Consider the following 27,731-nt stretch of genomic DNA (forward strand, 5'->3'; position numbering starts at 1 on the left):
TCTCAAAACACTGCTTCAAACACAAATCAGCCAAGGAAGCATCAACCACCCTAAGTTTTTTAATGAGCACTACACATATTTGCTGAGAAAAACGCTCCAAATAGCCCATTTGCGCGGATTTTAGCGTCACTTGAGCGAGCCGATCCGGACTTCCTATACGCGCTGCCGTAACATAATGTAAACAACGGCGCTACCGGTGCTCCGGGCAGGCGATGGATGGAATTTGCCAAATTCGCACATATTCAAGTTATTTCGTGGCCTATCTTTTTAAGTTTGAGGTATTTTAGAATAGAAATTGAACCCTCGGCTTCGGACCTTGGTTGAGTTACCAAGACACTCTCGGGTGGAGCTAAAATTTCGTCCAAACCCTCGCCTGTCGGCTCGGGTTTGGACTGTATTTTAGCTCCACCCTCGAGTGTCTTGGTAACTCAACCAAGGTCCTCCGCCTCGGGTTCAATTCCTTAATCCATAGAGTAATACTAGTATGTTACGGCAGGACAGAAAACAATGTTCGCCAACAATGTTATAGTATGGTAACTTGCACATCCTGAAATTTACTTCACATGAAGAACACTCTTTGAACCATCACACATTATGAGAAAAATCCTTACCTGGTTAAGATTAATCTTGTGGGGGAACATTTGTTCGAATATAGAAGAAGACAAACAATAACTGCCATCGTCGTCAACAAGCATATTGGGGACAGGAGCAAGCTGCTTGAAGTCACCACTGGCTATGATTTGCATCCCACCGAAGACCACGTCAGTTCCTCTAACCTGGAAGATAATTTCAATTGAATTATAAACAGGGCCTGGTTGTTCAAAACAAATTTGGTCGCTAACACTGGGTGTACTCTTAACTTGGCGTTATCTACCTTCAGTAAAGCCCTTAGAATTAACGCCAAGTTAATGAATCAATGTTCAATGGTTTCTCGAATGGTGACGATGATAGCACTAATTACCTTTCGGCATAGAAACTCGACTGTCTCCAGGATATTTCTTGACAGCATGCCAACCTCGTCGATCAGTAACACATCAGTTTCTTTAATTCTGTTCCTGGCATCCAGAAACCCATCTTTAGTTGCCATATTCTGGACGATCTCGGGCTTTGTGAATCGTCCGTCATTGATGACTGTCCACCTATGAATCGTCATTGCATCCCGAAAATTAGATGCCGCCATACCACTCGACGTTGTAATGGCAACCCTTTTTCCGCTATCACGCAACACCTCAGCAATCTTCCTGGAAAGATTAAATATTGGTACAAATATAAGTAGCCGACGCCTCAAATATTTGCGTTTCAGCAAGTGAATAAGTGGATTAGCTAATTTCATCAATCAAACAGGTCACATCAAGGATATCCTTGGTCACATATATGTCTTCTTAGGACAATGTCACAACCACAAATTTGCTGGCGTCGTTCCATACGTTCGATTTTCTGTAACTCATGCCATCACGTTGTAAACGTATGATTTATTGTTATTATTTTTCAGGATTGTGGTCAACTACAAGGCTTGCGAAGAAACTGACGACAGTCACATATACTTTTCGGACATGTACACGGATTACGAACAGGTTAGCTTTTAAAAACTGCCTACGATATAGTTAACATGATTCCGATATTTCCTGACTATAAGAAAGGTGTAAACTTGACTTAAGGCAAAAACTCAATGAGCTTTTGCTTAAGGCAAAAACACAAAAAGCACCTCACTGCTCTTGTGAAGGAAGTAAGATCACCAGTATGAGGTGGTGCTCATCGTAACGTAATCTGAATGTACTCTTGAGAACCCACAAGGCAGTCCCTATCGATTACCTTAAAGAGACTACCTTGTTTTACATACTAGTATTTGTACACATATTTGATATTGTCAACTACTCCAATTATTATTATTATTGATATTATTATTATTATTACGATTGCAGCACCATTCTCAAACGTCCTCGTTTCGGCACAGCAAGCTTGTCTTCGCGAAGATGGTGTCTCGAATCTTTCCAAAGATGAAGGTTAAAAGAAAGTCGCAAGGGAGTGTGTGCATTTATTACGGAATTGAAAAACGTGTCAAAGAAAAGGATTGTGTCGTGGTGGAAAAGAGGAGCTTGAGATGTCAAGTGGGTCGCGACAACTGCGACATCTCCTATGGAGAAACCGGCTGGAACTTTTTTTGTAGGGGCAAACAGTTACAGGCGGCCGATTTAGAGATTGATTGTTTACTTCCCTATTCCGATGCAAATTTACTGTGCTTAGGCTATTTATTGTCGACGCAACGTTTGTGCACATCAAGAAGCTCGGTCAATTGTAAGGAGATTCTTTCTGTTTTATCAACATCGGATGTGTGCCCTTCTTGCCGAAAGTTGAAGAGTTCAAGGGTCTGGCGGGAAAAGATGCTCGAAAGCGGCAAAGAAAACTTACCACCAGCACCAGGTCTAGAGGAAGTTTTTCGAAACATCAACGCAATAGAGACTGAAGCCTTTGCAGTCCCGGAGCCGCGTGAGCAGGATTATGTGTTCAATCCAACTATTGAACTAACAGAAGAGGACAGCATGGACATGAAGGCCATCCTCGAAACTGTAATGCCCCACGCTCCCTCAAAACTAAATGTTCTACTTCAAACCCAGGCAAATAACTGTAACAATAAAGACCCGAGAACAAGACGATGGGACCCAAACCTGATAAGTGTCATGCTCGGTTTATATTGCTCGTCGAATCGTGGATATTCCCAGTTGAAGGGGAGTGAGATGTTGGTCCTTCCCTCACAGCGTCTTCTCCGTTATTACAAAAATATCATCACACAGAAAGCTGGCTTCAACAAACAACACTTACAATGGATGCAAAAAGAAGCCAAAAGACAGGGTAAATACTGAATTAATTTTTGATGAATGTTCGTGGGTCCAACTCGCACTGTGGTCCAACTGGAGGTCTTCATCAAGAAGAGATGTACATTGTGAAGTTCCCCAAATACAGGAGTTGTCTTCAGCATTATGTCTAAGGCTACTTAGTTTGAATGAGATGAAATTAACTTAAGTACAGTTACTGTGCTCTCTGAAAAATGTTAAGATACAAATCCAAATCAATATAGGCCTTCTAGTAACTTGCTTCAGATGATACACCCATTTCTTTCCTTTCCAGGTGCATCCGGAATTGCTTGCCATGGGGGTCTCATTCTCGATGAGATGCAGATTCAAGATGACTTACAGGTAAATAAAACAATCAACCTAAGACAGCAATATGAAGACGACATCATGAATGGTTGTAATTTTTCCATAATTGGAACATGCTTGTACTCTTAGAAATAAAGGTTTTTGAGCTTGCTTTAGGATTCCCAATTCTAGCCAAAATCCTGGAGCCATGGTCTTCTCTAAAATACTAGAGCCTGAGTATTGGAAATGATGTCCATTTCGTCCTAAAAGTTACATTCCACCGAACTTTTATTTGCCTCGTTATATACATGGTACATTTTTATTTCAGTTTGTTAGAAGAGGTTCGCAACTTCAGCTCGTCGGTGCCATCAACGTGGGAGAAGTTAATGATGATATAAGGACGATCGCCAATGGCAAAATGGAGATAAAAATGGCAACACACGCCCTGCAGTTAGTGTTTCAAGGATTTCATGGCTTCCGTTGGCCAATCGCATACTTTGCAACAGATACGGCAAAAGCATACGAATTAGCGGAAATATTCTTGGAGGCAGTGGATATATAAGACGAGTATGGGTTTTCAGTCAAGTACACTCTCATGGATGGAGCTTCAACTAACAGGTCTTTCGCTAACATCTTATTTGGTGGTGTTGACCGGATAGCCGCTGAATTTACCATACGGAATATTTTTAAGTCTGAAGGATACATCAGCATCATGCAGGATATCAAACATGTCATCAAGAAATGTCGCAACAACATTGAGTCATCGAAGGCAAAACACAGGGGATCACCTGGACGTTACTTGGTTCTCGGAGGAAAGGAAACCGTCTGGGAACATTTTGAAGCGGCATTTAAGTTCAATGTTCACAGTGGGCTTAAATATCACAAGGCTCTCACTAAGGAACACGTGGAAATAACACCAGCTTCAAAGATGCGCAATAAACTAGCATGTGACGTACTAGATAAGAATATGCTCCATCTGATGGAGCGTTATCAGATGGCTAAAGCACAGTTAAAAGGGGAAAATGAAATTGATGTCAGTGGAACCATCAACCTACTGAAACAGACGTCTAAAGTGGTAGAAATATTTACGGACGTCAATCGGCCAATCAGGGATGTGACTGACCCAAGACTTAATATCCTAGATGATGTGGCGACCTTCTTCAAAACGTGGGAGGCGGATATAGCATCAACCAAACTTCTCTGCTGTAAAAAGAATGCCATGACTGTCCAGACGAGAGAGGATGTTATTTCAGCCATCACAGGATTCACAGGACTGTGTCGCAGAGTCATACCACGCTTGGGAGTGTCAATCGTCCCCGGTTACTTCAATTCTGATGTGGTCGAGAATATCTTTTGCCAGCAAAGGGGCATTCTCAACGGATTAAACACAAACCCCACGATTAGACAGTATGGCCGGGTATCAATACCATCGTCCTGGGCCACGTCACTGTATCGAGAAAGTCAAATGCTGGCGGAGCACGAGCTCTTCCGTTTAACGCCACAACACCCTGTCCTCTCAACCAAACCCTGAAAAGCAAGAGGCTGGCAAAGAACATTCGGGTCTAAATTGTGTTCCTCTAATGTGACCTGCTGTGCATCATGAAACTAATGGTGTGTCTATATGTACTATATATCTTAAACATAGCCGGAAACTTTGGTGGATAGGTTGTTGCTTGCTGTGGTGTAGGTCCACAAACCCTTCCAGACAGGAGAATGAGTCTTTATAATACCTCCATGGTCATAGTGACTCATTTGTATATTCTGGAGTTGATAAATTGATATAATTAAAGCCTCTTTCAAGTAAATGTACATTATATTACCCCAGGAACGTATACTAGTATTATGCATTGATGGAAGTGAAGGTAGAGGAATTATAGTGCTGAGCTGGTGATCAACATGCCTGGAATCACATTTCCCTAAGTCATGTAAGTACCATGTCATTGTTCATTGATATTTACCGCATTAAAAATGTCTTGCCGGTTCCACATTGACCTGTAAGCAACAGACTGTGACCAGTTCTTGCTATTTCCATGGCATGGAGCTGTTCTGCATTCAATTCGGACATTTTTACAGCACTTACTTCGATTTAAAATGTTGGCGCGTTTTTATCCACACGTGCCGATCACGTGTCGAGGGAATCACACGGGGATTACGTCTTTCAAGCAACAGCCAATCACATTCATTTTATTTATAGACGAATAAGGTCTTCCCCACGATTACAACTTGACTTTTTGAAAGCTGCAGGTCGCGCCTCGATTATCTGATAAATGCTCCAATTTTCGGAGCGAAGAGGAAAGATTTTTTACAAAATCAGTGTGGCATACTAATGCTCTGTGTTCATAGATCGTGTAGAGTATGATTTATGTGCGAGAAAGTTTGATCTTGTGTCCGAAATGGGGTGTTTTTGTGAGGTCGTGTTTTGCGAAAATCTGCTTCGTATACGGTAGTGCATTTTCAACATGACATAAAAAGTGTTTCCATTCTTCAGGCCTTCAGCCCTTAAGGGGGCCTTCCCCCCCCCCCCCCCAAGCCCAGGGGGCCTCCGGCCCCCCTAGGTACAACTTCCTGTGGTATGGTCAAGTAGCATCTGCCTCATCTTGACTGAGAAAGGTTGTGTATTCAAGTTGCCCTTGTCCTTGTGCCATCCCCTGAAGGCCACCCTTTGAGGTGGCTGACAATTGTATTGTCCTGCATGTACATGTATACATGTAGCGGGCTGTTGGATTACTGAGAAAAATCAAACTACTCTGAATGATATCTTCAAAGACCGTACTTCAGTATGTGGTAGGTGTATTCTGGTTGGATGTGACATTGTCTCAAGTAAACCATCATTCTGAATTACATACGATGCAGCTACAGTATTTTGGTTAGAAGTGACATTGTGTCGTACATGTAAGTGAACCCAAGTCTTCTGAATGACATCATCAGAGTCATTATTTCCATACGATCTGGTGCATTCAGGTTGAATGCGACCTTATATCGTAAGTAAACCAAACCATTCTGAATGACGTCTTCAGAGACATTATTTCCATATACGATCAGGCGTATTCAGGTTGGATGTGACATTGTGTCAAAAGTAAACCGACCATTCTGACTGACGTCTTCAGAGACGGTATTTCCATACGATCAGGCGTATTCAGGTTGGATGTGACTTTGTGTCGAAAGTAAACCGACCATTCTGACTGACGTCTTTAGAGACGGTATTTCCATACGATCAGGCGTATTCAGGTTGGATGTGACATTGTGTCGAAAGTAAACTGACCATTCTGACTGACGTCTTCAGAGACGGTATTTCCATACGATCAGGCGTATTCAGGTTGGATGTGACATGGTGTCGAAAGTAAACCGACCATTCTGACTGACGTCTTCAGATGCGGTATTTCCATACGATCAGGCGTATTTAGGTTGGATGTGACATTGTTTAGAAAGTAAACCGACCATTTTGACTGACGTCTTCAGAGACGGTATTTCCATACGATCAGGCGTATTCAGGTTGGATGAGACATTGTGTCGTAAGTAAACCAAAACATTCTGAATGACGTCTTCAGAAACATTATTTCCATTTAATCAGGCGTATTCAGGTTGATTGGGATATTACTAGTATATCCTGAGTAAACCAAACCATTCTGAATGACGTCTTCAGAGACATTATTTCCATACGATCAGGCGTATTCAGGTGGGATGTGACATTTTTTGAAGCATTTTCAATGACATCTTGTGTATATTATGGGTGGGTGTGACAAATCCTTAAGTAACCCGAACATTCTGAATGACGTCTTCAAAGGCAGTATTTCCGTATGTGGCAGGAGTATTCTTGTTGGACGTGACGTTGTCTAAAAAACACAGGCGGGAGGATTTGCACAAATTCACAACAATTTTTTCAACAATCGACATGAGGTGCATCATTTCTTGTGCGTTCCGGAACCTAAAATAGAGAAAATTAAAATAACCACTATTATGCAGATGTTAGTATCACACGACATCATATCATTTTCTTCAAGGGTACACTACCAAAATATATGGAATCTAGGTGAAGAAAACAAGCAAATCTCAATTACACTGCATTCATGCTGCAACCTCATACTGGTTTGAGATGCCTTTGAACCAAAGACTTCCACTGCTTAGAAGTGTTCCCAATAATTTTCTCACCAGCGAAGTGTTTTTATTGAATAGAAACCGTTCTGTAATTGCAATACGAAAGCCTTTTGAATGGACAGGTGAGTTTTATGACATCTTTTAATGTATCATCTGAAGGAATTTCAATAAATTGATTGTCAATCCTTCCTTTTGACTCTGTGTTTTAACACAATTCTGATAAACGATGATTATGTGATAAGCTACAGTTGTTCGAATTGGGCACTACCTCTAAGAAACTGCTGCATCAGCCTGACTCACAACCACTACAACATCAACTGCATAGAGCACACAGCCATCATCCTTTCAATCATGATTTACCTAATTTCTCTTTGTAAGAAGAGATGAGAGGAGAAGTTACGTCTTCCGCTTTCACCCATGAGTTGTGGGACGCATCATATCCTTGCCACTTTATGTAATACGTGTTGTTTTTGGGGTCGTAGTTGTCTATTCTCTCAGCTGCGCAATAGTCTCCTGCAAAATAAGTCAATTACATTTCATTCTGATGGCCATGCGACCAAATTGTCCCCCCCCCCCCCCCCCCCCGATTGGATATGAGGATACAGGGGTCAGTTCCTCATTCCGCAAATTAAATTTCTAAATCAGCTTATGGTTGCAAATTTCTATCAAAAATCCTATCCTCCTGATGATGTGATGCAATGATGCCATGAAGACAAGTGCTACATTTTCTATATATCTTATGACCACTGTTATTTCCAACACGGGAACTTGAATCTAATAAAAATTTCTTACCCTTCGCCTTGCTTGCTTTTCCCTTGCTGGCTTTTCTTTTCTGAAAAAAGTGGTACGGGTTTCCATTGATAGTGCTTCTTACATGTAAATGTACAATAATTGGCAATTTTCTCCTTTTTTTGACCAAAATTCCCATAATTTTCTCATGACGTGAGAACGTCGAGAACGTCGTGGACGACGTCACGGCCTCATGAAAATAGGGCCGTTTAGACGACAGGCAAAAAGACCGCATTCCGATCGGATCCGGATTCGATCCAAAAAGACCGCATTCCGGTCTTTCGTAAAACGCTCGTTTAGACGACGCAGCGCACTCCGTCGAAATTGCGTCGAAATCGGCGAGCTTTTCGCTCTCCAAACCGAATTGCTTGTGGAGGTATCAAAATAACGGTTTGGTACTTGCTACGCGCAAATTCCATGAATTCTTGACAATAATCCTGGCGACACTGCGTCCACCCTACCATCACCATGTCTGCGTGGTTTTCAAAGGTTTACATGTTTTTTTACTGTTTTTTACTGCTCAATCCTGTTGATTGCACTGACTGTTAGACTGTAGCCTACTCTCAGGTCTCCATGCAGTCACTCAAATCCTCATTCATTCAGTCATACATTCAACATTGACATTGGTCATTGGCACTGCATGCACTGTACTGTGTCGACTGTGCGTGCATGTATCGTCCACACTCGCTCACTGGTACTGGCACTGTGGTGTATATTATATACACCACTATATAATATAGTGTGTACACATGGTACAAAAAGGGGGTACAAAAACATCAACATCACTCAATGGGCCAGTTGTTGCGGCCACCCCCTGCCCCTGGCCTTGTTGATAAACAAATATTGCCTCTAGGTAAACATTCAGTCTAAAATGCAATGCTTGATTGATAATGATATGGACTCAATCGATCATTGTGATTGACTCAATGTTCCACATGTCCTGGATACTAGGCCTTGGTCACTGGTCATACCTCCATGGTCCAGGTAAGAATGAAATTCAACCATACCACATGTTGTTACACTTCTACCTGAAAACCAGGCTTTGTTTGTTTGTAAACAAGGGTATGCCTGTAAGTTAACCAAATGACAGTCCTTCGAAGAGGCTTAAAACCGAGGTTCCCTGTATCTGGTTCCTATGCTAGGGCAGTTAAAGACCCCACCAAGTGAGAAACATGTTGATTATATTTCAATGATGATATTTCAATTTTTTATGCACATTTTTTGCAGGTAAATCAAGTAATGCATTTGATGAATATGAAATAAAGAGGGAAGAAGAGAAGAAAACATTCCCTCAAGACCTTTCAAGGCTTCGGATACAAATCTATTGAAGGTAAATTTTAAAATCGGCAGTCTGCCTACATGTAGAGTAGAACCAGGGAAGGCCACCATACATTAGGTGATTTCTAAGTCAGTTAATTCAGTAGTCAATTTCTAACCTAGTAATACTTTGTTTTAGTTTACGCTTGATCTGGTTTTATCTCTTCTAAGTGTGATACTGACGTTTATCCTATCTAAACGAAATGGATTTGAAAGCTAGTCATGTGTTAGTTTTAACAACCAACTTTGAAATCACCCATTGCCAGCCTTGCTGCCATGTACATTTGGAAACATATCTTCATATTTTCAGGGTCATTTTTTCCTGTGGAATCGTTGTAAATTGTTTGTGGTTGGGAGCCATTGATGATCTGTTGAGGAGGTGTCAGATACGGAATAAGAAAACTGGACCCATTTAAATCAGGTAAATATTGTTTGCTTGGATCATTGGTGGTGACACGAATTAAAAAAGAAAATAAACTCAAATTGTTTATTCAGTTTGTAAGGTTGTTGTGGGAAAATGGCCACTTAGAAACTTACCCCTAAAGTGGCCATAGAATTCTTTTGAAAGTCTCCTAACACTTTCTTGATTATTGAAATGAATTATGTTTAGTTTCTGACTGGCCGACTCAGAGACTTTTTTGCATTACTAAATGTATATTTTCTTGTTTCAATTGCAGTAAGATGGATGTTTCATATTCATGCCAGCGGTTAACGGATACGTTCTTCTGAGACTCATGCTGGAGCAAATGCAGAGACGTCGTAAACGCCGTAATCACCTGCGTCATACTCAGCAAAGACATCTCTCTTCCAGAATGTCTCAATTGTACATGATAAATGAAATGCAGACAGCAGTGGCATTCTTAGGACATCTGAACCTGCAGCTCTGCATATCAGTAGCAACTGTTGAAAGGTTTGTATTAAGGGTCATACTCATAGGCCTGTCTAGCTAGGTAAGCCGAATGAGATGAGCGACTGCGATTGACTTTCACTCGTAGATAAGATTGCCGACTCATAATTTTGCGATGACCAGGTCTCTCAGCACTAACATGCTCTTTGGGCCAAAAAGAGCCTAAAGAATTGGCTTTGGGATATTTGACCCCTCTGAAGCGATTTTGCAGAAATCCAAAGAAACATTGAAAACTTGCTTTACCGGTATAACTAAATGTACCGATATTAGGCTGAAAAGCAAAAAGGTTTGCCCAAACAAAGTAGGTGTCTGTGCAATGGAAAGGTCTGATACCCCCTCTGGAAATTGGAGGCTGGGAATTAATAAAAACGGTACAATGTGTTCCTACTTCCAATTGATTGTTTGCTAATACATTCCAAGTCACTTTGGACTGAAGCTCGAACAGCTGCATGGTGGACCCTTATTGCAAAAGAAACCTACAACGATAAGCAGTGGAAAAGAAAATTTAGGTGAGTATGGCAGTGAAATGGTGTTGCTTCTCTGCAAGGCCCATTTTGATAGAGGTAAAAGGGCCTTTCTATAGAAAGCTATGTTGTGTGGAAAACATCGCACTTGGCCCATTGATTTCTGTTTTCTCAGTTGATCGTTGAGATATCAGGATGAATTTTTTCAGTCAAAATTGACTGAATTCATTCATTTTCATCTCAATTTTTAGCTCAGCTGAAAAGCTGAGCTATTCATATGAGTAAATGGTAGAATGAGTGTCCGTCTGTCTGTCTGTCTGTCTGTCTGTCTGTCTGTCTGTCTGTCCGTTAAACAGGCACGTTTCAAAACTATGGTGGATAGGCGATAGATTTTCCCTCTGAGGCGTTGAGACCCTTCAGGACTCCTGAATAGACCAAATGTGGGTCCGGCAGGATGAGCGGTTTGGCCACTAGGTGGCACCGAGCGAAATTTTCCAAAAACTTTTCCAGCAGCTGATTTCTCAGTTGGGGATCATGAATCAAATCTAATTTTATAGAGCAAAGCTTTCTCTTTCATTATCAATAGGCGTAGTTCATGAATTTCTCACCAGGTGGTGTTACTGGCGCAATTTAGTGAGCACCCCCCAAGAAGAGCATTTTAAATTTCGCGCGAGTTATCCCACGTCCAATCACACATGCAGCGAACGTCACGTCTCGAGTCTGCGCAGTTCAGACGTAAGGAGACCATGCTATGGAATAGATCGCGTTCTGTCAATTCAGAGGTAAGTTCTCATTAAATTCACAATTTCATAGGCGATAATATTTGGCTGCTTGTGTTATTGCATGTTGATGACATTAGGGAAGGCTTGGATTGTTTAATTGGATGTGATTAATTTGAAATAGTTCGTCGACGATCGTTGAAAAACGATCTGCGAAATGCAGCTTGGTTGGTCTGAGAAACGATGTCAAAGTCCGGCTTTAAATCATGGATTTCTCAACAAATAACTCTTGTCACATAGCAGAACTAATGTGAATAAACAAGACAATAATAAACATCGTTCTGATATCATCGGGTAAGGTTGCCAATGTACATAAACAGTGTAATTGAGGATCGACGCCAGCGATTTGAAATGTCAACAAACAGTAAATGCGATATGATACACACTGACACTTGCACACTGTACATAGCACAATGCTTCAAACGGGGCCGATTCATCACTCTTATCACAATGTATTCCCAATCATATCAATGAACTTCCTTGATCATTCGGCCCTAGCGCCTTATCAGTTGTTGTTGGCCTTGTATTTGATATAAAACTTGGCTAGCTTACCTATTCTATCAAAATTAAAATGTTATCTCCTCATCATGTTTTGCAGGACAGGAATGATCTGCAGCTGCATTTGAACATATTTGGTGACTACATCTCAAAGATGAGCAAGAGAGAGGATCGAGCTATGACTTTGCACATCCCATCGACTTCGGTGTTCACCAGTGCAATCATCAGAAGAGCCAGGCAATTCTAGTATTCAAGTATTTCATTCTGTAATACTTACCTCAAAATTTACTAAATAAAGAAAACCGCATGTGGCAGTTGGTTAAAAAAAACAAGTCTATCTGTTTAAAGTTTTTACTTGCTATCATTATTATCAACATTTCAATGGTGGCATTCTGCTAAGGTTTGTTAAGAGTTTCACTTGACTTAAGCAGGGTGTACACTAGTAAAATATTAGCAACATTTTACCAACATTTTACCAACATTTTTACAACAATTTTGCAACAAGCCCTTCAAGGCCCTGTGTTCACTAGCAACAAAATTGCAACAAATTAGCAACATTTTTACAACATGTTGGTAAATTGTTGCAAACTTTTTAGTGGGAACAAAGGGAAATAGGTATTTTGGAGGGAAAATGGATGATTCCAAGGAGAGAAGATGTGTTTTGAGTGCTTCTGCAGCAATTTTAGCTGTCATTGTTGAGAGACGGAAGAGGCGGCGAAATAACCAAAGAGAATATGGACCAGGCCCTGGATCAAAATGAGGGTGGATGATGGGGCATACCACTGCCTGTTAAGGCCGCGTATCCATAGGGTATGCCCTTGTGTAGTGTGGCGTTATGGCGTAACAGCCTTGTGACCTGGCACTATGCCCTGAGTCTCCATTGGATATTCCTTTTTGGTCATGTAGGCCTTTGTAGTCCTCATTTCGCAGCGGTCAATCGCGTTTATCCGCACGCTGTCATTATTTTAGAAGACAATTTCTTATGAATATTGAAAATGAAAATACAAGTAACTTGTATTTTCACTTGCAACATCAAATTGACATGTACATGTATATAAAACCTGACTTTTAAGCAACAAATTACAGGTTCGTGCTTGTTATGATAATCATCAGTTTCGGGATCCCAGAGTAGTTCCCGTTGATGAACCTCTTGAATTAATTTCGCCTCAGACATTGCTTCCGTGTTGTTCACTCGCATAAGAATGGACATGTTCAATCCCAATATGGGCCTGTATTCCCAATCCACAGTGCATATATGCCCGCAATGTGACACGGCATAACCTATGGGAACGATCAATAACACCAACGAAGGTTCATTGTCCGTGTGGCGCGCCAGGCGGTAAAAAGGGAATGTTGTGCAGGGCACGGAACAGCCTATGGATACGCAGCCTAAAGGAGTTGCGGCTGACTGACAAGCCGTCACACAAAAACTTCTAGAAAAGGTTTCATCACCCTACGAAGCAAGACACTCACTTGAGAGTTGCTATACCTGCTTCTTGTTCAAGTCACATGAACTCCGGTAGATCACATGACGCAAATCCTATTTCTGATTGGCTGAAGAGTTTGCAACATTTTTACAACATGCAACAAAGAATTGCATTGCATTTAATTTGCAACAATTTTACAACATGTTGTAAGACGCGTTTTGCTCTGTACACACTACGCAACATTTTTGCAACATTTGTTGCAACTGGAAATGTAAAAATGTTGCTGATATTTTACTAGTGTACACAGGCCTTTAGGCAATAATAGAGTTGGGTAGAGCATTTTGTTAATGTTACCCTTTTAGTTAGGGAAACTGGTGCCTTCTGCATTAGGTGGACCCGACTTACTTATCTGTCAGACCGGCCTCACACGTCGGCAGTAGAGTTTAAGGTCCAGTCTGCGAGATTTACCCATTTCTACCCAGCCAAAAGCGGGTGATTGGGCTAGTCTCTCCATGTGATTCAATTCGCATGGATTCTTGTGTCCCGGTGCTGAAAGGATCCCTCCACAAGGGCAGACTACATCCGGTGGCACTGAAGTATGGAAGAAAGACAGAAGACGACCAATTTGCGAAAAGGATCATCATCATCATCATCATGGTAACAGCTGAGGATGAATCATGTTGCTGTGTGTAGAATTGATGGTCCAATATAGGTTAGGTTATCTGTTTGCGCACACATTGCAAGGGTGGAGCTTGCTCGAAGTAGATTGCGCCAGTCTACCGTAATTCACTGTTACACATCCAGAAGCTAATATCCTTAGGCTTTGAGTCCTTAGTTTAGTAGAGTTTGACGAGTAATGTAATTTATACGAACAACGCAGCAACAACTCAGCTGAGCGCCAGGCCCTTGGGCCTCTTGTTAGTAATTTTTCTGGTGTTTTATGCAATTTCCACTTTGGCCATTTTAATCAATGGATAAAATAAGAAGACTGCGTGAGTGGCTGTTCCGAGTATACAGATCACAGGAGGTGATTTTCTTTGGGCCGAGCGCTCGAGACCGCTGGGCATACTTTATTGAAACAATAACTGGTTTTTGTTCATATGCCAGCCCTGTCAGTCCTTTGTTCATTTTGTTTATGCATGTATAAATATTCTAATTACATGTACAAAACTATTGTTCAGTGAAATTCTAAGAGTTATAACATATCACTATAAGTTTCATACTTATTTGGTTTGCATGTCAAGGGCAACTTTTCATAAGCTCTGCGAAATGCTTAGGCCAGACCTGGAGAGGAGAGACACAGCTATGCGCAAGTGTGTACCTGTCGACCAAAAAGTGGCGGCTGTGCTCAGGACGCTGGCGGGAACAGGTGAATAGATGTAATTGCAGATATTTTTGGAATCTCCAGGGCCAGCCTGTCAATTTTTGTGAAGGAAGTCTGCCTTTCTATCGTTACAAGAATTACTCCTCAATTAATACAGCTTCCGTCGTCGTCGGAGGCTTGCGAAATAATTGAGCGGTTTAACAACAAGTGGGGATTCCCCAACTGTATTGGCGCTATCGATGGCACCCATATTCCCATAATGGCACCACATGAATACCACACCGACTTTTTCAATCGGAAATGTTACTATAGCTACAACTGTCAGGCTATGGTAGATGACAGATACTGCTTTCGTGATCTGTGTGTTGGAATGCCAGGAAGTGTTCATGATGCAAAGGTTTTGGCACACTCCGAACTTTTCAAAGAGTTTGAGGAGCGCAATTACTTGACAGATGTGTCCGTCGAAGTCAATGGTACGAAAGTACCACCAGTTATCCTTGGAGATCCCGCATACCCACTTCTCAGTTGGATAGTGAAACCGTATCCAGAAACTACGGCAATAACACAGGAGGAAAAAAACTTTAATCACCAGTTCAGCAGAAATAGGATGGTCGTTGAAAACAGCTTCGGCCGCCTGAAAGGTCGCTGGAGGCGTCTGCTGAAGCGCATCGATTTTTATCATGAGGATGTTCCTGAACTCTTTGTTGCGTGCTGTACACTCCACAATTTGTGCGAGATGGAGGGGGATGATTTCGATGCCAAATGGCTGGACAAGGTCAAGGAAAGAATTGCCGACATGGAGGTGCCGATGAGAGCTCTGGCAGTGGCTCATGCCACTCGAAATGAAGATCCCCATGCTGTACGTAACACCTTGAAGAACTACTACATCGAAGAGTAAGTGATTCACTGCGATTGTCGTCCGTTGCTAACTTTTGACAAACTATGGCGTGTACAGCAGGCAACGAAAAGTTCAGGGACACCCTCATGACCGAAATCACTGTCACTCGTGCATCTCTCGCTGGACCTATTTTTCAAATTTTGTAATTTTGAAGGTAATGGTTATAGCTAGAGCGATGAAACATGTGGTGATATGAATAAAGACTAGCAAATGCTTTTATCTAAAACTCTATTTACATTTACACTTGGCTTCTCTGTACAAAATTGAAGTAAAAGCATTTGCTAGTCTTTATTCATATCACCATAAACAAATAGTGAACGATAAACATCCAACTCAATTGCCCCAGAAAACACCCAAACTTTGAAGTCATCTGCTGCAAAGCCACTTGAGGCAATCACCCGAACCAAGGTACCGTTGGAAAGTTCGTTGACTGGAGCCAGTAATGTTATGCAATGTTAGCCAAATGAACAGCTCACATCAGCAACTACTTTGGGGTTCTTGAAACTGCTAATATCTAACAAAGGGAGCTTATTCCCGCCTTAGGTTTTGACCGGGCCGTTCAAAACTCCCCATTTTTATAAGCGTTTCTCGATAGGTTTCCTTTAAGACTAAAGGTTCCTCTGGCTGCTGACACGGTTTTATTTCAAGTACCGGTACTAGTAATTCCAACTGAACTACTGGCTCTAAATAAGAGGTTCACTGTACATGTTTCACCACACTCACAGGTTCTGGTATGCTGGAACATACTCAGTTAAAAGGGAGAACATGTTTTCTTTATTTTCTGTTGCCAATAATGGTTGCTGAGACAATGCTTGCATTGTTGGTAACTGTCCATACTGGTCTGGCTGTTGACGGTGAATTGGAGGTTCAGGTGCTTGTCCAAAGTTCAGCATACGTGGTGGAAACATGGATGCTGCTGGACCACTAGGGGTGGGAGCTTGATTGGTTGTCCCGAGTCATCATTTCCATCATCATCTTTATTAATGATGCCTCATGGGCCCGGTCTTGCTCCCTCATTCTTTCCTCTGCCTACAATATAAAAGGAGGAACTGATCAATGTGTTCAATATTGGTATTGTTATGACTTCAAATAGAGCATTTTTCACTGTTTCTGCAAATAAGATAAGACTATAAAATGTGTAGGAATTTGATGTACATTACATAGCCTTGGCAACCTTAGGACATGTTTCTTTGTTTTTGTATGGTTGTTTGGGCAAGGTTAGCAAAGTTTGATTTGCCTCTGTTGTCTAGAGAGAACATCAATTCGATCTGCTGCTCTATGGAACTTGGCTCCATACCAATTAACTGCTATAGCATGCCAACTGAACTGAACTAAAAGGTAACCACGTTTATTCACCATACCTCGAGTCTTTTCCTTTCCATTTCCACCTCCCTCTCCTGCCTTGCCCTCTCCATCTCTCTGAATACGGCGGATGCGGTTTCCTGGGACCTTTGAAAGGATGTAATCGTGGCTTCACAAGCCATTTCTATTCTGCTCCGCTTTCTCCTTCTAGTGGTGGTGGGCGGCGCAGCAGCTGGGGTAGTGGCAGAAGTAGTGGTAAAACTACATGTACTAGAAGAAGCAGAAGCAGAAGCAGCTTTTGGTGTTGCCTTTGACTTTGCCTTTGACGTCTTGCCCTTTCCTTTTCCCTTTCCTCCCTTGCTCGTTGAAGCCGAGGGCTTTTGTGAAGCAGAAAGTGCTGCAATTAAAGAAAGAAAGTGAAGTTATCAAGAGAAGTCTGAACAGGATAGAGTGGTTGTTTCTGTAATTTGATAATCATAGTGAATCATACTCATAATCTGAATCATACTCTGAACATCACAAACTGAACATGGCAAATCCCTCACTCGTCTACTTCTTCGGAGGTCAACATCCTTCATCATGTGGAGAATAATAATTTTGGGTTTTATTTTATCATCTTGTTTGGAAATATTTGAAAGATGGAACATCTTTATTATTGGTAGGATCTCAATCAATCTATCTATCTATCTATTATAGGATTTTAAATTAGAGAAAGGTGAAGCCTACCCATATCACAACAATGAGTTTTAAATCAGCTGAACTAGATATCTTTTCCCTCAGGTTCCAGATTCCATCCCTCAAATATATTTAGCCAACGGCACTCTTCTCAAAGCTACACGATCTTTCTGACAGCCTTTCTGGTTACCTTTTTTAAAATTTAATACCTAAGTACCTGATAAGTTACCTTCATTATCCTCATCCTCATCATCGGAGAGAGAGAGGAACACACTTGTACATGGAATGCATGGGTCGAGCTGATCATCATTGTTATCATCAGCCAACTTCTCTGCATCTTCTTCGATAATTGCTGGAGAAGACAGCACATTCAGAAATTAATTTAGAACTTAGTTTCCGGTATGTTACAGGGTGAGAGGCGGAGCAACATTGATGCATCTCTTCTCGTTGTATTGTATATTAGAAAGATAACGTACCGTAGCCTATGCATGATTCATGTGGTCAGATGAAATAAATAACCTCTCAGTAACTACTGGTAGACAAGGTGAGGTTAAGATTTAAATTAGATAGGTTCTTGACGTGTAGGCCTACCTCTCAGTTTTAGAGAGCTGCCGACACCATCTCCTCCTACTATTCCGGCAAAACTCTCCTCCAAGTCAAAATTATCAATATCATCATCTTCGTCCCCAGACGTAGTCGTAGGGACATCCCCAGAGGTTGTCGGCTTCTCTGGTGACGGTGTGTAGCTGCAGTTGCCAGGAGTAGGCCTAGTGGTTGTGTTGAAAAGTATGGGGGCGTCAGCAGGCCTGCACCCCAACACTTGGTCCATAGCCTCGAAATGTTTCCAGGACTGGACATTTCTCCCAGCCTGACCAGAGGTATTATACACGGTCTTCAGTTGCCGATATCTGGTTTTCAGACGTTTAATCTTTTGCATTACGCTATTGCCATCAAAATTCCTCTCAACCCCAGGTGGGGCTGAGCAGTTGAGTTTGGTCGCAATATCTTGGTATGTGCTCGTCTTGTGATAGCTAGAATCTAGCTTTTTCTGAACACTGATATCACTCCAGACCTCAATCAGGTCATTCGTATCGTCATCATCAAACCTTTCCGGTTTCATTTTGGGCACACATAGATACAAAAGTGATAGAAATAAATACCTCTCTTTTCTCAGTCAGCTGTCAATGACGGATTGGCTGAATGCAGACGACATAATCGTGCAACGTAAACAGTAGTACCAAAAACTATGAAAGTACGCATGCGCTGAGCCAAAAAGAATCCGGATTCGGGACTTTTTCGACTTGTTGCGTTTAGACGTCACTTTTCGATCCGGATGCATCCCGATGCATCCGGATTAAACCTACTCAATCGGTGTTTTTTTAGCTCAGCTGACAAAGTCAGCGGAGCTAGTCAAATAGATATTCGATTGGTGTCCGTCCTTCCACCCATCCTGCCATCCTTCCATCCATCCATCCATCTGTAGGCAAAGTTGGGCATTTTGTAATCATACAACCGAAGCACTTTAAATCTAGTCTTGCTTATAAACACCGCAGAAAATGTTGCTTTCTGAAAAAAATTTGGGCGATTCGACTCAAATTCAGCCCCCCAGGGGGCAAAATGCGTAAATGAAAAAACAATTTTTTGACGCTCTATTCCAGCAGATAAAAGCTCGAAATAAAGTTGAAAAGGTCTTCATGATACAGAAGTTTTGATATAAAATAGATTAGTGTGGATTTATATCACCAGTTGGCGGTAGTGAGCAAAACTGTTGTTTGACCCCGGATGACCCCGCTTTAAATTTCCCGCCGCGAACTGACATGAAAACCTCGAACCTGAGGGAATACCGGACTGCTGGTATTGCCAGTGCATCCACTGTATGAACGGCTCGTCTGGGGTAAATTGACGATCAAGAAAATGGCGGTGACTTTTTTATTTCTACCGGAGCGATGATTTTGTAAGTGACAAATTTTCTTTACGGAAATGTATTTTGGTACGAAACTTCACACGTTTATAGAAAAGATCAACGAGAATGTGTTCAAATGCCCTCATAACGATGAGTTCAACGGAATTTTGTCAAAACAACCTTCGAATGGAATCAACTTTCTTTGCGAAATTGAAGCGACGACCTCATTATTTATCGTAATTTATGCAGATCTGAGTCCAGCTGATGGGTGATGTTCTGATTTGTGTTCAAACTATTGGAAACTTCGGAAATTAATTCTATTAGTTCTACTATTCTGCAGGAGTATATTATAGCCATTGATGTTGACAGCTAAAAGCACGAAAACTTTGTTTGTTTATAAAACTGTATCGAGTGTTATCGAATCGAATGGATGTGTCGATCGTCGGGGCGGATTGATATGTGGTTGTGCGTCCAATGCGATTAGGTCATTCAGTTAGTTTGAGAAAGATCATGATCATGAAGATGCCTGTTGTGTTATCATAACCGGAATATAATTTAAAGTTATAAGTGGTGTTGTCATTGCCATTTTTTGCATGGAATGATAGTTCGAGAGCTCTCATCGACGTATTCAGCATTGACGGAAAGTAGGTCCAGATTTGGCAACACGCCAGCTGTCGCACATGTTCGGCATGTTCACGAATTTGCACAGGTAAGAATGATGTTAGAAGATTTTATCTCAATGTAACTTTGATTTTCTGCCAGCCATTGGCCATAAGAACTCTTATGTGACGAAGTAGATTGTAGTATGAATCCCATAGTATTGTAACGTAGCGATGTGGTGCCGTTTGAGGCCTAATATATCCCGTAAATTTAGGTCGCCGAGGACGATGTTGACAACGAAACGATCATAAAATGGGGTGGCCGATTTTTCTGCACGTCTTGGCAATTTTGGAACGAATCTCGCCTTTTACGTTTATTTTCTCCCTGTCATTGGCCGTGACTTCTGTTATTTTAAAAGTCACATCGTAGTATGAATTCCACAGTTGCGTTACGCAGCAGGTGCAGCAATAATGGCAATATGCTCGATCTTAGTGGCTTGCAACTTCAGGCCTATTTTGTGTAGAAAATTTCGGCTGTCATGTCAGTGGCTGTGGCTGTGCTCAGCTGTTAGTATTGGCCGTGACTTCTGTTATTTTAAAAGTCACATCGTAGTATGAATTCCACAGTTGCGTTACGCAGCAGGTGCAGCAATATGCTCCATCTTAGTGGCTTGCAACTTACGCCTATTTTGTGTAGAAAATTTCGGCTGTCGTAGTCATGTCAGTGGCTGTGGCTGTGCTCAGCTGTAGATGTTACCATTTGGAGTCGTTGTGCTATAGTGAATTAAAATCTGTAGTTATTTATTAGAATGTTTAAGTAAGTGATGAAACTCCCAAGGTAATAATCGAGGACTAGAGATATAAAGTGCATGCCTCATACAGTACGGTAAGCAATGATTGAAGTGTCGTCGATCAATTTGGAATATGCTGAATAAGTGCAGGGATTCCTGTCCGGCATTCCATTTGTGAAGCCATTTACTGATTTAGGTCTCAATGTTTACCTTTCTCTGGTTGGGAGTTTCATCACTACCTTCACTATGGTTGTGCAGTACAAATTTTCGAATGGAATAGAATGCTGGGACTAGCTGGGAAGATTCAAGGACACCCCACACCCTATTTGATAGTACCTCATCATCAAGTCCACATTAACATTTAGGACATCCAGTGTTGTCAATAATGGACCAGTTACAGCCACTCGGGTTTGTTGATTATAAACAAATTCTTTGTCCCCAGGTAAACATTGATCATGGACTAAATGTCCTACATGACCTTGATTCCAGGCCTGGTCATGTAACATGCTGGTTATTAATTTCAAACAGGCCTTGTGTCCAGGTAGGAAATGAAATTCAACCATTCCACGCATTGTACATGTTGTTGTTACACTTCTACCTGAAGACAAGGCTTTGTAAACAAGGGTATGTTTGTAAGAGGTCCATTTTCAGGAGGTTACTTCTACACCACTAACTCATCTTTAAGCCCAGCTCTTGGCTCGCATCATGTGGGCAGGATTGGCTGTTGAGTGTTATGGTTCAGTTTGTGAGATGGCCTAATTTAATGACTATTTACACTATTTTTTTGAAAATCAGCCCACAGGACTGACTTTTCAGGAAATTAAGTGTGCCCTTCGAAAGTTACATCTCTTAGTGGATTTGCTTCCATAGATGCCTTGTTCAGCACATCACCTGATCAAGCACACACTGTATCCGATGGTGTACCTGGCTAAGTCCTGAATAGGGGAAAAATCTATAGTCTGTTTGATAATACTATTTCGCCCATCGATGTCAGCCTTCTTTATTTGGTGTTCATAACCCTGCTCTTTCTTTACAGATTTACTGTTGTTTAATAACCTCCTTATTTTATTCCTACAGATTTCATCATGATTCTACACACACCACTTTTCTTTGCTCGTCTTGATGCTTAAGTAACGTTTCATTTATACGTATTCCAGGTTCATCCTCAACATGGCTTCCGCAACATCAAATTCAAATCAAGACAAACGTAAAGCAGAAGAGGTCGACAAAGTCGGATATATCCACAATGTATCCCCTATGAAGCGTAGCAGAACCGATCATGACTACTTTAACTCCACGTTGCAAATAGGACCAAATGCATATACGAACATCTTAGGATTCAACAAGAAACATCTAGCCCAACTGAAAGAAGCAGCACAACACAAGTAAGTATAACACTAACAGTCAACAGCGAACGACGCCATCGTCATGTCAAATCATAATTTCACAGATGCCAATATTATTGGTAAATTATTAATTTTCTCTTCAATTAAAAATAACCATAGAAGACTTTGTTCCCTGGAAACACGAAAAAAAGACAATCCCTCCTCTTTACAACAATTTCAGTATTACCTGTCATCATGTCTTATTATTTCAAACCTTCATCTTCAACTATTTACATAACAAAACTTTGCATGTATTCTTCTATTTCAGAAGCCCAGTTAAAATAAACAAGGCTGCACTCGTACCTAATTTGAAAGAGAGCAACAAAATGGATATAAAGATACAGTATCCAACACAGATTTCAACTCATCCAACGGCGCTGTCATTCAAGTATAAACAACCACAGGAAGAAAAGTCACTCACCATGCCAACCATCAAAGATATCAAAACCCATCAAGCAATTGAACGACAGAAGGTCAGTTCTTCTCGACAAATAATACATTTCTAATATTGCTCAATATAACTAAAACACAACAGTAAACCTTAGAGCTTACTTAGACTATAATTTACAACTACGTACTATAGTACACATCAACCTCGTCAAATCCAATTAACTTGCACCTTAAATCAGATTCATGATTAATCATGGCCAACTTATTACAACTGAGTCTTTAGATAGTTATCCACTAAAATCTTAACAATATCAAACACTAATTCAGGCACCTTACGTTTTATCCCTAATGCTTGGTGCTTTCCTTTTTCAGCTCAATGTAACAGGCCGAATTACAAAGGTTCTGGAAGAAGAATCCATACAGTCAGTGTTTGGCACGGACCTCGCAAAGAAAGTATTTGCCCTTGCCGATGAAGAAGAAACCATCGCCATCGCTCTGTATAGTACCTTGATACCTACAGTCGAATTGGACAAAACGTACTCTTTCAAAAATGTATCTATCCGCCAGAACAACGAGACAAAGACCCTCACCACAACACCAACAACTGAAGTAACGCCAGCTGCTGATATCATTGCTTGTGACAAACTTCCAAAGTGCGAAAATGTTTCACATCTCCTGCTGGCAACTTGTCAACAAATTGAAGTCTCCAGTTCAAAATCCTGCAGCAGTTGTAAAAAGAATTTACCAAACCCGAACATCCTGCAAGCTAAAACATTCAAATGCCCCAACTGTAACATGCGACAAATCACTGAACTTGTCACAAATCATATTAAAGCCAAGATGAACATCAAAGACAATGGCAACATTTATCGCTTAACTGCCTTCTCAGATCTATTAACTAACTTCCTGAAAGCCAACTTCATCAACCTGGATTCAATAGAAGATATGGAAGTTTTCTTCCTAGAGTTGCCACCTTTTCATTTATCATACAACTCTGCTACCATGGCTGTAACATACATGGCCACTCATTAACACTTGAACAAGACAAAAGTCCAGTTCTGTTCTGAGTTCATACTTCATATGCCCCTATCTGTACATTTGCTAAAGAACGTACATGTATGCTCAGTTCATCAACCTATCATAGTTATCTTAAAGTTACATGTTATTATTTCATTTCATTGTGATCTGTGATTGATTTGACTTGTGCAATTTGTTACATTTCTTCAATATCGAACTGTAATAGAGGTTTCCCACATGACATTTGACAAACACCTCCCAGTGCATTTCCTCTACGACCATATCGTAACAACATAATAGAATACTAGTATGCATTTGCAGGTCACCCTCTGATAACAGTGGGATTTCTCTATACCATTGTTATCTTAAAGTCACATTTTTGGCTCACCGTAGGGGAGTCGATACAATAGCGCTGTGTCCGTCGTCGTCGTCCATCGTATCCTGTGCTCTGTTTTATTTCATTTTGTTTAATCTGTAATTCTATATCTAATTCTATATGTAATTCAAATGTGATTCACACGAATCAAAACTATATCAGGTGGCACACAAAAAACAAGTACACAATATATTTTGTTACCAGTCAAAAAGTCTCCATCGCATTGTAATGCAATTTCTTGCACATTTTTTTGTTTGACATCTTTCACATCTTCTGATAAGAGTTTCAATGAAACATCTGAAATGTTTTAGAAGTAATAGGCATTTGAAAAATTGGACAGAAAAGTGTAATGCCAGACCTTCAATAACCACAAAAACAAATTTCTGGCTATAACTGCCATAATATTGCTGGTATGATTATTATTTTGATGTCAAAGTATACGTTGTCGTGACCAAGAAATCATTTAAACTTGGTTTAGGAGTTGTTACACCATTGCATCATGGGAATTGCTTCTGGTTTTTTAGGCCAATTCACAGCCATCTTTGATTTCCCATAATGCGATTGTGGTGCAACTCCGAAACCAGGCTTAAATGATACCTTGACCCAAAAAACCTATATTTCGACACTAAAATAGTTATCCTATCTGGAATATTATGGAAGTTATAGCTAAAAAATATGTTTTATGAATCACCCTACATGTCATAGGCCTGGCATTTTCATATCATACCTCAATTTTTCAAATGCTAGTAACTTCTAAAATATTTTAGGTTTTTCATTGAAATTTCATAGTAAGGCGAGAAAGAGGTCAAATAATTATGAAATGGCATTTCAGCATGATAAATATTTCCATACTTATAATGAAAACGTTTGTGGACTCATTTTTTTCTGCACCACCCGATATATATACTTTGAAAATGATTCCAATCACCTGCTGGTCAGGACAATTTGATACCAATAAAAAAACATCTCATTTTTCAACTCTTGGTTCATTTGTTCAATTATTTTCCTGTCTTCAGCATCTAAGCTATGCTACATTGCCCCAGTATCCGAAAGATAACCACAGATTCCAACTACCACATATGGACTACTTCCAACTTTCCTAATACAAGTAAGAAATATGGTAATTTACGTGTTCGCTAAACACCTTCAGCACTCCTACTCTGCAATCAGGACAATATAACAAAAGACATCTTCAGTCATCATATAAAAGCTACTTCATACAGCCTGTCAGCTCAGTACAATCCCTATGTGCCTTTTTTTAATTGCTATCGATGGTTGCATGTCCTGTCGGCAAGCGCCAGGCCCATGGGCCTCTTGTTAAATCCATTGTCGGAGTTTGAAAAAGGATTTTTTTTCGAAAATCAATTGGTCGTTTTATGTGGTGCTGCTGTATCTCGTCATCTTCAGAAGCTACTGTTTTGGATTATGAATCTGCCAACCATACATTTTCAGAAAATGGAGTTACTAGTATATGACCCCTCTTAAAGCATTTTCTTGCCCTTAGATTGTCTGGACCCGGTAATTCCTATTATGCCAGTGTTTCTATCGGAAGTAATCATGCTCACATATCTCTCATTTCCAGATTTTCAAATCGATTGTAAAAAGTTGGCCTCATCTTCTGCTTCAGACATCATTAGTACTAACTATTACACCAACCTACAATAAATGTCTCCTTAACTTCACTCTGGCAGGAACCCTGACCTATTTAACACTTGCTTCCCTAGTACACATAGACGATGTACTTAAATCAGCTGAGCGCCAGGCCCTTGGGCCTCTTGTTAAAAATCCGGATTGATCCCGATCTTTTTGCGTTTACACGAGAGAAAGAAAATCCGGATTCGGGTTCGATCGGATCGCATTCGGATTTATTTTTGTAGTCTAAATGGCCCTATTATCGTCAGAACTTTGCGACGTCGTGGAACTCCGGCAACAATCAAGACAATGTGACATCTGTATTGCACGAGAAATTATCTCGAGCATTCTCGTGCAATAAAATATTTTTATTGAATGGCTGTATTGCACGCTCAGGTCATGCGATAAATGTTTCATGCATCTTTCGCCAATTTCTCTCAAAATAAGGTCTGCAAAGCCATAAACTGCAGTGGTGTTTGTGATGTTTCATAAATACCGGGCCCTGGTACACTGTCCGTAAGTTTGGATAAATTTGAAAGGACTTTTGAGTCATTTTTTGTAGGTTTTCGTGGTCATGTCTGCCGGATCACTGTACTTTGTCTGTCGTTAAGCACTTTTATCATATACCCTAAGTCAAAGCCAACAATGCTGGACAAGATGAAATCGTAAGGATATAAGCTCACCCATGTGAGCCAAGAATAGAAAATGCCCACAACATTACCATGACAAAAAAGGGAACTATTGACTTTTACAACTAGAATTAGAAATTACAATTAGAAAATTATACAACCAAACCATTGGGTACATGCGCACTGGTTATCAAATTGGATATTGGTGGTGCAATAATAACACACACTCAGGTTTGATAAGAAAGAATTTGAAAATACACTATTATTTCTGGAGGCCAAGGCAAAAATTAGAGAGTACATCTGAAACTGCAGATTGCGGAACCTTCACAAACATGCTACAGGTTTTCGACATTATTCAATTGTGATTGTCGTCACACTGTGGCGTGGGCTTATAATAAACCGTGAGATGATTACCTACCCTACTAAAAATAATCGCTAAAACACCTCAGAAAACACCCTTCAAAACACCTCTGAAACACCACAGAAAACCTCAGACAAGTTGAAGGATGTTTATGTGGTGTTCATGAAGTGGTCTGTGGGTTCTTTTGAAACGAAATACCCCACAAATCTGTGAGATACTCTGAGGTGTTTATGGGTTCTTATTGGACACTTTACCCCACAATCACAACACAGCTGCTCCTGAAACACCTCACAGATCCAAGGGATGTCTCTGAGGTGTTTTATGGGGTGTTTATGGGCTCCTAAATTAAAGAACCACACACAGCCCCTGTGTGGTGCTAAAGGATGTTTTGTGTGGTATCTCTTAAAGGCTGTCTTGATGGGTGATCCTGAGGTGCTTTCTGTGGTACTGCCGGGCTGGAGTACTCTGCACAACTGCTTCCCTGCAGTCAAACCAGATTTTAATGATTTACAATGAAAAGCTGGCTGATACCTCCCTAATTAAGTGGTGATGAAAGATCAGGTCCCTTGAGAATCATTATGACCAGGTTTGACCATGTGTCCTTTTGACCTGACCATTCTGATAACAACAACAATGGATCATATGAACTTGTATCTTGAACTTTTATTCAATAAATTCAAATAAGATATAAAAAATAAATAATAACAATAAAAACCTGATAAAAAATAATAACAATAAAAACCTGAAAAAAAAATAATTACAATAAAAACCTGATATTGCAACAAGAATATATAAAATCGAACAGTATCTTCACTAGATCAAGTTCCGTTTTACTGAGAAATATGTACAGAGTCACCATTGTCCATAGCCCAATGGCTTCTTCAGGACTGCCGTTGTTGTCGTCGCCCGATATCAACTTATCAAATGCTAGATCGCCAAATATTCTTTTGCGCTTCTGCATAGAATACTAGTAATATATATGTCTTTTTCAGTATTTAATCGTCCAAACATCGAGTCCTTTTGCCATGTCTACTCC

At 40.6% G+C, this 27,731-nt stretch overlaps 2 protein-coding genes and 1 long non-coding RNA gene across 3 annotated transcripts; 2 read left to right on the forward strand and 1 right to left on the reverse strand.

Annotated features, from left to right (window-relative positions):
• The first annotated feature begins 8,229 nt into the window (after window positions 1-8,229).
• LOC135489371 (uncharacterized) lies at window positions 8,230-10,639 on the forward strand. Its single transcript, XR_010447145.1, has 4 exons — window positions 8,230-8,510; window positions 9,249-9,351; window positions 9,649-9,759; window positions 10,016-10,639. It is a non-coding gene; the product is annotated as an uncharacterized LOC135489371 (long non-coding RNA).
• A 4,357-nt stretch (window positions 10,640-14,996) lies between these two features.
• On the forward strand, window positions 14,997-15,635 carry LOC135489922 (uncharacterized). Its single transcript, XM_064775553.1, has one exon. It carries the CDS (start codon window positions 14,997-14,999, stop codon window positions 15,633-15,635), a length of 639 nt encoding a protein of 212 aa, XP_064631623.1.
• A 581-nt stretch (window positions 15,636-16,216) lies between these two features.
• Window positions 16,217-18,548, reverse strand: LOC135489335 (uncharacterized). Its single transcript, XM_064774646.1, has 4 exons — window positions 18,204-18,548; window positions 17,842-17,964; window positions 16,997-17,334; window positions 16,217-16,664 (listed from the first exon to the last, which is right to left on the reverse strand). The coding sequence occupies exons 1-4, from the start codon at window positions 18,439-18,441 to the stop codon at window positions 16,560-16,562; spliced, it is 804 nt and encodes a 267-aa protein (XP_064630716.1). The 5' UTR covers window positions 18,442-18,548; the 3' UTR covers window positions 16,217-16,559.
• Window positions 18,549-27,731: the final 9,183 nt, after the last annotated feature.

The sequence above is a fragment of the Lineus longissimus genome, chromosome 6 (genome assembly GCF_910592395.1).
Source record: "Lineus longissimus chromosome 6, tnLinLong1.2, whole genome shotgun sequence".
Taxonomy (NCBI): domain Eukaryota; kingdom Metazoa; phylum Nemertea; class Pilidiophora; order Heteronemertea; family Lineidae; genus Lineus; species Lineus longissimus.

Coding starts and splice junctions, on each gene's coding strand:
- LOC135489922 (XM_064775553.1), top strand. CDS start 14,997: ATGGCACCACATGAATACCACACCGACTTTTTCAATCGGAAATGTTAC.
- LOC135489335 (XM_064774646.1), bottom strand. CDS start 18,441: ATGGACCAAGTGTTGGGGTGCAGGCCTGCTGACGCCCCCATACTTTTC. Junction 17,965..18,203: donor CAGCTCTCTAAAACTGAGAG/GTAGGCCTACAC, acceptor TGTCTTCTCCAG/CAATTATCGAAGAAGATGCA. Junction 16,665..16,996: donor TGGAAAGGAAAAGACTCGAG/GTATGGTGAATA, acceptor TTTATATTGTAG/GCAGAGGAAAGAATGAGGGA.